Source organism: Mauremys mutica, chromosome 8 (assembly GCF_020497125.1).
Source record: "Mauremys mutica isolate MM-2020 ecotype Southern chromosome 8, ASM2049712v1, whole genome shotgun sequence".
Taxonomy (NCBI): domain Eukaryota; kingdom Metazoa; phylum Chordata; order Testudines; family Geoemydidae; genus Mauremys; species Mauremys mutica.
Window position 1 is genome coordinate 98,100,273 of NC_059079.1, and position 12,057 is coordinate 98,112,329.

Consider the following 12,057-nt stretch of genomic DNA (forward strand, 5'->3'; position numbering starts at 1 on the left):
GCTGTACGTGAAAACCACCTAAATGTTAAGAGCTCAGTTGTTCAATGTTTATTTTTTAGTAATACCTCCCCATTAACATGACAGAATTTGTCAGCAGCTTCCTTGTGACTAGAGCTGGTTAAAAGAAAAAAAAATGTTGACAAATATTTCTCTCTCAAAAAAGGTCATATCACCAAAAACCTTAATGTTTCATGGGAAAACATACCTGTTTTGATTAAAATGTTTCTCAGATCCAGGATGGAATTCTGGGTCTGAACGAGAGAGACCAGAATAGCCAATGGCCCAATAGTCAGGACATCCACAGAGAATGTGGGAAACCCACATTCAAGTCCCTGCTCTGCCTGATTTGGAGCAGTGATCGAGTTGTGCTATTCTAGGGTATCAATGTCTTATGGGGATATCTATGCAATTTTTAAAGGTCTTGTTTTTTCCCCACATTGGAACAAAAACAAATTTTGAAACCTCAAAACTGTGTGTGAAATGGAATTGTTTTCTGGACAGCCTTACTTGAGACTGAAACTGAAGACATTATAATTTTCTTAGGTATGTGGATTTCAGACAGTTGCCTTTTTATTTCAATGGGGTAGAAGAGCAGCTATTAGGGATTTTCCCAACTTCTGGGATTCCAGAATCTCATCCCAATGTTTAAGTCTTACTTCCTCCAAAAAACCTCACCCCTGCTAAACTCTTTTAGTAAGTGTTCTAAGAGAGAAACTTCCTCTAAAAGACTCAATGTATTTTGCTCCTGTGTCCTGGCCATGTTGACTCTTTTTGATCCCATGCAGGGAAAGTGAATTCTCTAAACTCCAATGGAAGTTCATGGGAGTAGAGGACACCCAGAACCTTGCAAGAGCTTCTAGATACTTTGTAGAATCAGGCTATTAAAGACTGAGCTTCTGAAGAATTGTGACTCGCTGGATCATATACATTGCTGAGCACTCAGCTGGTGCTTAATAAATAATAATAATGTGTTTTTTAAATAAGTTATGGTATTAGTTTTTATTCATTATGCAGCCATAGGCACTTAGACCCAATAAATGTGTATGCATATTGTTCCTATTCTAATTAAAGTACTACTCAAAGAAGAAATATGATTTCATTTTATCAAGACGGTCCTAATACTTTTAAGGAGAGGGATTGTTGAGCATCAGGAAAACACACACTGCCATGATAATATAGATTTAGATTTCTTGGACATAAGGGTGAATACATGTAGGGCACAGTCTATAGCCACAAATCTTGCTTGTGCTTTACAGATTCAGAGCACAAACACAAGTTCTACTATAGACCAGTAAGAAATAGATTTAGGAATTTGAACATAAATTAAGCAATACATTTTTGATTCAGTAAACCAGCGCCTATGTAGATCAGAGCAAACACTTGTAAAGGTGGGGGACCGTTACTGGGTCCCTTACCCTTGTTTTGATATATTTTGAACTGAACTCTCTACAAAATTAACTTGAGATCATTTGACCTGTGAAATAGCCCTTTTCTTATTTTAAGAAAATTAACTTTAAAATGTAATTTTAGTTAGTTACAGCTTAGGAATTTTGCCATTTATCATGTCATGGTTAGAATGTCTTCTAGTAGAATTACAGCAATTATATATAAATCAGAAACCATTTGTTTGATAATTAATAAACATTTCTTATGAACAAACCACCACCATGACAAAGCAACTGACTGTCACGGGTTCTAAATCCAGGAACTGTGAGAAACTACAAGTTTTCCATTTCTAGAACAACAAAAAGTTACTGATGTTATAGGACAGGAAATAAAACAGAAGTTAAATACAGCCAAGAAAGAACTGCCCGAATTTCACAATTCCACTGACTGTCTGGAATAGAGTTGCATATAATTTGTTTTCAAATTCCTATTGGTATTCTATTCCTCACTGTACAAACAGTATTGCTTGTTGAACAAGCCTTCTGTGCCGCTACTTTTTTATTTAATCTGCATTTATAAATGTTATACCCCTTGAAGCTATTTCAACTACAGCCTTTGTACATAAAAACATTTTAATAATATTCACACTTCTTATAAATCTTTTACAAATCTTTGAACAAATACATCAGGAGCTTAGATCTTTTCACCCCAAGCCAAATCAAGTAATTGGTGTAATAACTTTATGGTTTTAGAGCAAGATCAAATGAATGAATGTCTTTCAAGTATTTTAATATAAAAATATAAAACTATTATACTAAATCATTTGATTAATGAATTTCACTCCTAGGAGTAACATTCTTTTAGAAAGTCAAATTTCTAATAAGGATGTACTTCATGAAGAATGGCACAACAGTTTTTAAATCCAAAAAGCATGCAAGATACAATTAGTTACCTTTAAAAAGAAAGCAAAAGCAATTTGAAACAAAAGACATGAGAGTGGATCTTAAAGCACACATGCTAAATTAATTTAACATTACAAGCACAGGGCTCGAAAGCAGAAAAATAGATGGCATGATGGGGAAGAGGGTGTAGAGGCAGGAGAGCTGAAAGCAGCAACAGATTTTTGTTGCTCTAAAAATCACAGGAAAGAGTGCCTGTGAGCATGAGACACAGAGTGCCAACCTTTGCAGTGTCATCACCAACTCGGTCAGAATTGATTTTTTGAAGTGATCCAGCAGTGAATAATAACTGTACTTATAGTATATCTTGAGAAACACATCATGTAAACCATCTTATTGAGAGATGAGCATGCGTACACAGAGAAAAACCAACATGCTTAAATATAAAAACGCCTTGTGGCTGTTCCTTCATAAAAATACTTTTAATGGCTAATATTTGGTCCAGAATCTGTGATGTAACAATTAACATGCCTCAAGTATGCCATTAAACAACTGCTTCAAGAGTCTGCCAATTTTAAAAAAAGTCACTCATTTTGAAAACAAGGCATTTTGTTAGAAAATTCATGATAAATAGGAAGTCAAAAATATAATAAAATTTTAAAAAAGAAGAGTTTCATCATTCTTATTGTACTTTTAAAAAATGTTCAGAAATGTTTTTATTCTCCCTACAAGTTTGGTCTGGGCCTCATTATTTAAAAATAAGTTTAAAAAATGAGCTTACTAGATATTTACATACCTATTATGATGAATAAATTCACATCAAGAACTCTGATAATGACACAGTCTGAATATTTTTATCTTGAAATACTGATGCAGAGTCTCTGCATTCAGAGTTTATAGAGAGAGTCTCTGTTTAATCATTGCAAAGAAAGCCAACATTTTAACTTTAGCCATGAAAACACAGATTCAGTTACTTGCACAGTTCCCAGAAGCCTAGTGCCTGTAGGTTTAAGATTGCATTGCAATTATATAATAATGAATGAGAAATCATGACTTGTGATCAAATAACCCACTATAAAGTTACTCTGTTGACTGTATGCAGTCTTAGTAAGCAATGATGAACTATTATACCTTTAGAAATCCTTTCCATTTTCCCATATTACATCACAAGCCTCAGGTTTGGGGAATCTAATGAAATGTGGGAAGGTTCTAAAGGAGGATCTTGGCAACCCACTTGAAAATAACTGTGGATTAGCATCCCCTTTTGTAAAATGAGAATACCAATTTCTAAGATTTTAGATCCTCAGGTGACTGTCCATGTATAGTGGTGAAATATTAACTATTACTACTTATACAAATACATTTTTAGACCCAAATCCTGCAACTGGTTTCATATGGGTACAGAGTTTCACCAACACAAAATGAGCTGGAGGATTGAGAACTTGGACTGTAAACTCTTTGGGGCAGGAACAAGGTCTTCATCCGTGTTCGTATGACACTTGGAGACTTTGAGCACTAGTGTAATATATTAATAAAAGAAACTGCAAGTGGGGAGAAGAAGTGAAGCCACCTGGTTTATAGAACATATAGCTCACCATTAGTATTTCCATTGTCCCCCTCAGCAAGTATTTATCTTCACAATGTGACCCTCGCCGCTTTTCCCATACCACATTGAAAAAGCTGAAAGCAGCATTAGAGAGAACATGAAATGAAGAGCTGATTCACAGTACCTTTTGTTGCAACCTCCCTGCATCCGCATAAAGCCTTCTGATCCTGTCCGATTCCATCCACCCCCAAGTGACGGACAGGAAAACCTCAAGCAACACCAGACGTGACCAAAAGCTTCTTGATTTCATTATTTCAAGTCTGTTGAGAAGAAGATAACAACTATCAAACCATCATGTGAAAAAAAAACTACAGAAACAAAAACCAAACACCCCCCCACCCATCGCAGCTTGCAGATTCCGTAGTTCAGCTGAAATTTCAGCTAATTTATGACACCTATACATTTAAAAATTACTTGGAACTATTTCACTCACATGGCATACGTAATGGAATAAGAAGTTCCTATGGGTACACGTGCCAAGTTATGTGCATTTTCCCTTGGAAAATGCTCCTTTATTTTAGTTATTTGATGTACAACTGAATGAAGGAGACCTAGAAAAGATAGCATGGCAGAAGAGGGTGGTAGAAAAGAGACCCCAAGGAAAGCTGAGGAAGCGATGGATGGATTGCATAAAAGAAGATGGTCAACAGGTGGATCTTAGTGCCACCTTGGACAGACAAAGATTGTGGAGGTTGCATGATGACCCAAACCCCAGTTGATGGGATAAAGAGAAGAAAGAAAATGGTTTATTCCTGCCTTTCATGTGTTGCTCATCTTCACAGGCCTGGATTCTACAAGCTGCACCACATGGGAGGAGCTCTGTGCCTAGGCAGAACAGGAGCTGTCCCTGTGTGTACAGGAAGGGCCTATCCCATTACAGCCTCTACAGGAATACATAGTGTGATATGATGCTCCATATTCTTTATAGAAATATGCTTATGATATATCTTAGTTATGCCCTATTCATACTGTACACAAGAAGGCTCATATAAGATATCATTGGAAAGGTTATGATTTACTGAATGTGATTATCCAATTTGGATGCATGTATCATTTCTGCATCTGGAGTTAGGAATGTTGACTATATAACAACAATTACAACTGTGGTTACACTTGGAGATGCCCACCAGACAGTAAGCAATCAGCCTTAATGACCCATTAGGAAAAAGACAATGAGTCTTCAAAGAGGTGGATCCCCCATCTTCCAGGAGTTCCTTCCTGTGGACATTACAAATAAAATTGTTTTCATGGTTGCTTTGACACTGCAAGGTCAGGTGATAATGTTGCCTGGTAAAAAGTACCACCTTGGACACTGCTAGTACTTTCCCCACTGGAAACAAAGACTTCCCACTTTATGTAAATTCTATTTAAGGCTGGGGAGTTAGGCAAACAGGTCTGTTCTCCATTGCCTTCCTGCCCAAGGCAGAAAGACTGCTGAAAGTACCTGAAGATTCAAAGGAACTGAACTGAGGGAAAGGCAAGGGCTAAGTCCAGATGAAGGCAGGAGTCTAGTCTGTAAAGAGAAATAACTGGAAATCTAAGCTACAGAAACTCTTCAACTTGCCTAAAACACCACTTAGGTTACAAAATGTATTTTCTCACTATATTTCTTGAGTGTATTAAGCCTAGTTTGTGTGTTTTGTTTTATTTGCTCAGTAATCTGCTTTGTTCTGTTTGTTATCCCTTATAATCACTTAAAATCTACCTTTTATAGTTAAGAAAATTTTTTCGTTTATTCCAAAACCCAGTTTGTGCAATTCATATCTGGCATCCTGGATTGGTCCAACCATCACACATGGAACAACAAAGTTTATAATATAGTGAAGAAAAGGGGTGGAATTGTCTGGAGAGCCTTAAAGACTTAGGTCCAGATTTTTAAAGACATAGAGGTATCTATTTGCTCAATGGATGGAGGAGGCACTAAGAAAAGCCTAGGAAACTGCAGAAAGTAATATTGGAGATACAGGAAGTGGCACTTTCCCATCTGCACCAGAACTGAACCAATTAGTCTGCAGAGGAAGACCCCAGCTCCTGTGTGGACCCCCGCAGTGGTTTCACTGGGACTCTTCATTGGTATAGGGAGTCAATCTACACAGATCTAGTTGCAGGATCAGGGTCTTTATGTATTTTGCATGCATCTGCACTAAGTTAATAAAGAGTTCTACTTCTTAAAGAGAGATTATGAGATTATTTACCAAGCTATGGCTCAGATCATTTCATCCTGTGCCAGTATCCCAGGAAGGAGAGACAACCCTTCCAAGATCTCCTCACAGCAGATCCTCCAAAATCATTCCATTTGGTGGACTGTGAAATGGCAGCAGTTCTGTTTTCACACTGCACCAGCCTCTCCAGGCACATGCCTCGGAGTTGGCTTTGGAACCCTTCCCACCTCCTACCCCCCCCAGGCTTCCTCCTAACTCTTGAGCAGCATCGTTTAATTGGCAGCGCACTGCCAGGGACTCCCAAAAGGTGCCTGCCCCATTAAAGGAGGAATTTCTAGGTCTGAACAGGGGGCCCCAGGCAAAAAGGTAAACAGTCCAGGGTGACATTACTGTTTGCCTGCTTGGGCTTGACTGGGGATGATGCATGTTCCCCCAGTTTCCTAAGTTTGGTTTTGTTCCAACCTTCAATTCAAATAAAATAAAAATAATTTAAAAAACCCAACAAAGTCTCCTCAAAGCATGATGAGGTTAAACTACCAGTTATTCCTTGTTTTGCATGGGGGTGGGGGAAAACCCACAAACAACCCTGAAATATTGTGTTTCGGGGAAAGCTAGACTAGATTCTATAGAAAGATGCAAGCATACTGGTTATGGTAGGACTGAACACCGTACATTATCAAGTTACATGGCAGTCATCAAATTAAGCCCGAGGGTAAATAGAAGTGACCGTATTGAAGTCAATAGAGTTACAGCAGGGCAAATAGGGCCCTTGAAAGACAGCAAGTCAGTGATACAAAAATGTTGTAAAACAAGTAAAGGACTATATCTGGTCCTGATCTAACATTATGGATTTCAAAGCTTATGCCCATTTACACCAGGGCAGAATTTGGTCCTAGATATTTTGCCGACCCGAATGTGTACTGTTAATAAAACAAACACCAATAACAGTTGCTCTGCACACTCATCAGCGCACTTAAGTCCTCACTATTCCTCAATACTGTTCTAAACACCATCAATTGAAAGAGATCAGAGTGAAATCGGAATTTATTAGGCTTTCTAAATTTTAATTAAAAACTCTCAGATGTAATGCTATTAGAGCCATAAATAAATGTGTAATAAACCAAAGCCACTATATCAATAAGCTACAAATATATTATATTATAAACCACTCTGGCACTGCAGTCCTATTCCTTATGTTTTTATAGAGGCATTTTGTATCATTTGTTGATACAATCACAGCAAATTGAACAATTTCATTTTGCAATTCTGGAGATGTCTGACATATCTGCAGTTTGAAGTTATGATTCCACAGCTCAAACATCAAAGAACTAGCCGTGCCCAGTTAGAATTAATAACTAACTGCATGGAAACATGATGGTAAATTGTTCAGATTAGGAAAGATAATAGTTGCATACAACATTAAAACTACCAGCACAACAATTGCCTTCCAATAACACCAATATATTTTAATGTGATTTGAACAACTTGTATCTTTCTCAGTTCAATTTATAGCAACACTGCCTGACAATATTTTAATTAGTTTTACTCATAATACTGACATTTATATTAATACACAGTATAGATCTTTGTGTTCTCTGGGTTAGTTCATTCAGATGCCAGAAATACAAATATGGGCCAAGTTCTGTGATCCTTAATTGAGCAAAAATTCCCATTTTGTCATGAGTCCCAGATGCAAGGAATTTAATTAGGACCAAATCCTTGGAGGAGTTCAGCAGCATTGTCTTGCACGGAGTTGCTGCAGTTAAGGGTTGAGATAGTTAAATGAGAGGGGCGCTGCTCCTTGAAGAATCTGGCCCTTAATTCTCAAATACTGAATCTTAAATGGCTGTATAATGCTCAGGGAAATTTAAAATAAATGATGATCCAAAGTTCAGTGAATTCAGTAGAAAGACATCCATTGATTGCAACGAGCTTTGGATCGGGCCCATCATTGGCGATGTGCCACCAGTTTTTTTTTCCTCCTAATGTGGGAGACAAATACATAAAACATAAGCCCACATGGGCAGTACTTCTCCGTGTAAGTCTCTCAGTGTGGACTTGCCTAGGCAAGTCAATCTGTATAAAAAGAGCAACTACTGAACAAAGTGCTTGGCTGAACACTAGAAATCTCTTGAGAGCTCAGAAAAAAAAAATCTGTCACACACCTACTCTTCATAGCCCATGTGCAAACAAGGGAAAAATGATTCCAATATATTAGATCATTTAAAATTAAACTCTAAAGTCTCAGTAATTCTGATTTTGTTTTAAGAATGGATGAATTTTGTGGGGCCACATTCATGCTTGATGTATCTGTACTAGCTACAGTACAATTACATCTGGGATAAGTTTGGCCCTAATAATTTAAGTTGAAGATGCAATATGAAACCTATATAAACATATCTCATTTAGGGTTCCTTCCCCCACACTGAGCAAGATTTTAAAATGTTTACTCCTGGCCAGTAGTGCTTTATCCCATGAGTACTTACAATGCATAAAAGGGTGGCAGAAATCTGCCATAATTAAAAGAAAAACCACTCTAGTGATTATAAAGAATCCCTTATTTGGATAGTGCCTGGCACAATTGGGCCCCTGAATCATGACAGGGTCCCAGATGTGCTGCTACGATACAAATAAGAGCTTAAGAATGACTTTCTTAATGCAGCTGTTTTCAACTTTTTAAGCCAGTCTCGTTCTAAAGATATAGAAAAATGAGAACTATTGTAAGATACTAATTTTTTCAGCCAAACCTACATTAGAAAGAAAAAATGTTATATCTTAGGTTCCTAAAATTATGACTTGTTATAAGAGAAAATGTTAGGGCCAAATCATTAGGTGTCATAACTTGGATCCATTTACACCAGCTGAGAATCTGGCCCTTAGTACCTTCAGTGCAAGAGTCAAGTTTGATTTATTATATAATTAGTGAGTATTTCTGTGACGTAAAATCATTTTGATACCCATCTTTTTGTAAAATGCTACTAAATCTAAGAAAGAAGTCATGAAAAATCATTCTAAGGTAACCTTTCAGCAAACCATAATGACGCTAAATTACATTTCCAATTAATTATCTACACTATCTCTGATTAATACTTCAATTTTGATGAATGAGATGCCTAAATGGTACCAAGTGCAATATGTAAAATTGTGACACATCCTATTTAAAACAGGGAGCATTTGTACAAATTTTAAACAACAGCGGAATACTTTGTTGAGAGCTGTTTTGATGGCTGTCTAAAGCTCATTCTTGCAAGTACTACATGCTACTGGAGAGATTCTGAAAACCTCAAGTCCTTTTGACATAAACAGGAGTGAAGGACATTCAGGGGTCCCTCAGTACCTTGCAGGACTTGACCTTCTGTTTGCATCTTCAACTGTTGCATCACCTCTGATGTGATCTTTCCACAAGGTTATTCCCATGGTTTGTTTTGTGATTATGCTCAGGAAAGTGTTTTTCCACAATATCACTTCATTACCCCCACGTGACTGACTAGTTAAATGTCAATAATACTGGAAAGCTGTTTGCACAATCCATAAATAAGACTTTTAAAAGGGTGAGATGGGAGAGGAGCCAGATATTTTATTAGCTCAGCATTCTTCAATGTCAATTGCAGGGTAAGTGGTGGTAAATCATGAATGCAAAGATCACAGGTTCAAGGTCATCCTCAGCTGAAGTAGTGATGTGCAATTCTACTGTTATTTTGGGTGGGAAAGTAGCCCCTTTTCTGAATGCACAATCCCTCTTCTCTTAGTATGCTGCATTTCACAGATGTCGACCTTGGTTAAGGGCAACAGCAATAGACTATGGCCCAAGGTTTAAGAAAGTTCCTGAGAGTCAACTTTAGCAGCATTGCTTCTCATTGACCAGCTGTGGTGATTCAAGATTGGTGACATCTTTTTAGTTGGGTGGCCACATTTGATCCAGTCACAATTAAAAAAAAAATCTAAACTTTTAACCAAAAGCCTTCTCACTCTGGTTGGTTCCTCTACCACAGTGGTTCTCAAATTGTTGTACTGGTGACCCCTTTCACATAGCAGCCTCTGAGCGCAACCCCCCTTATAACTTAAAACACACTTAAAATATATTTAATACCATTAGAAATGCTGGAGGCAAAGCGAGGCTTGGGGTGGAGGCTGACAGCTCACGACCTGCCATGTAATAACTTTGTGACCCCCTGAGGGGTCCTGACCCCCAGTTTGAGAAGCCTGCTCTATTATTTATCAGTTTAGCTATCCAAAAAAATTCACTGTCACACAGCAAGAGCTTGAAAGAGCTAAAACTGAGTATGTTTAACCTTAAACACACACAAGTGGACTAGCAGGTAGCTACTGTTTTCTCCAACCTAAGGGGTTTTTTTGCGGGGGAGGGGTTGTGCTTTTCTATTACTCCAATTTACCTTTTCAAGTTGTATGCTTTTCAGGGCAGAGACTGGGGTATGTTTGGAAAACACCTAGCACATTTTGGGTGCTACCATGATCTAAATAACCCAGATCTCTAGGAAGATAACAGGTTTGTAAATACACACACAGGCAAATTACACACACACACACACAACCTGCCATTCCCAGTACTAATTACATTTAATCTAAGGGGAAAACTTGATGTGTATGCATGTCTCCGCGTTCCTCTTCCTAGCTTCTCTGAAGATAATCATCAATATCCCCGTTAGTTTGGTAGGGAGCCGCGTCTCTTTCGAAGTATGGGGCAATTCCCCATCTACACTACGCTGTGATGATTGTTTTCTACCCTTAAATTTGTGCTCCGGTTGGAGTAAGGAACTGAATCCCGTGTAGCAAATGTGGAGTGCGTGGGGAGGGGCGGGGTTGTCACAAATTCTTCAACTGGCACGGGTGGATTTCGGTAAATTCCAATGATTTTTTTTTTAAATCATTTTCTTAGTGGTAAAAGGCAGAACCACCACCGAGGCGACACCTAGGGGCCGAAGGCCGGGAAAAGACGTCAGGACCGCAGCCCGCGGACAGCGCCTTTCCTCGGCACAGCCCAAAGGGCGGCTGTGTTTTCCCTTCAGCCCGCCCGTCCCTAACACCATCGGATCTACGTCGTGAAGCTCAAGAGAGATCTGGGGTCGTGTTCCGCTATTGCGCCCATGAACGTTCGCAGGGACTGGGACAAGCTCACGCTCCCGTTTCGAAACACAAACGCAACGCAGCCTGCCTGGCTTGCTGCTCAGCGCATGGGAGTTTTTAAAAAGAATCCGAGCCCCGGGAGGAGGCTCACGTTTCTTTGGCGCTGCAGCCTGACTGCGATGGGAAATACTTCAGAACAGCCTAGGAGTCCCTCCCGCGGGTCCCCGCGCCTGCCACGTTACACTTGGAGACACGACCCTAAAGAGCTCTGTGAACTAAATCATCACACAAACGCTAAACGGTTCTCCCCACCCCTCAAAAAAGAGCCCGATTTCATCTAAGAACCAGGGAGGCGATGTGCAGCTTTAAGCTGCATTTTTAAGTGAGCGTTGTGGCCTTTTAAAAATAGGAGAAATATTTCCAAACTAGGTAAATAAGCCCCCCCCCCCCACACACACACACACTTTCAGAAGCCCAGGGAAGATTTCTCTCCGATGCCTTCCACAGCACTGAACTGTATAGAATTCAACCTGCCTCTGGCTTCCCATTTTTCCATAATTAAGCTAACTTCTTGCCTTAAAGTACTGCTGATTATCTCAAAAGCAAAACAGCGTCTGAAACCAAATCCCCTGCCAAAAAGGAAAAAAAAGCGGGGGGGAGAAGAGTGGTGTGGACGGGAAGTGGGAACAAATCACACACACACACACACACACACACACACACACAGCCTCCAATAATTTCAGGAGTCCATTAACAAGTAACTCAACAGGGACCGGATTAGAGGGTACTGAGTTAGTTGTGTGTGTAAATGTGGGCAGGAGGCTGGGTTGTTATAGGGCGAGGGGGGGGGGAACCTGGACGTGTATGGCCAAGATTTCCTAGCTCCCTGATCAGCCCCCAAAACGAAAGAGGAAGGGGG

At 39.2% G+C, this 12,057-nt stretch overlaps 1 protein-coding gene across 3 annotated transcripts in view; it reads right to left on the reverse strand.

Annotated features, from left to right (window-relative positions):
- FSTL4 (follistatin like 4) overlaps positions 1–12,057 on the reverse strand; it is an 816,966-nt gene that overhangs the window by 430,290 nt on the left and 374,619 nt on the right. For all 3 annotated transcript variants that reach the window (XM_045028515.1, XM_045028516.1, XM_045028518.1), the window contains one exon: positions 4,016–4,151. In XM_045028515.1, coding sequence (XP_044884450.1) covers positions 4,016–4,151 — 136 coding nt within the window. The remainder of the gene's footprint in view (positions 1–4,015; positions 4,152–12,057) is intronic.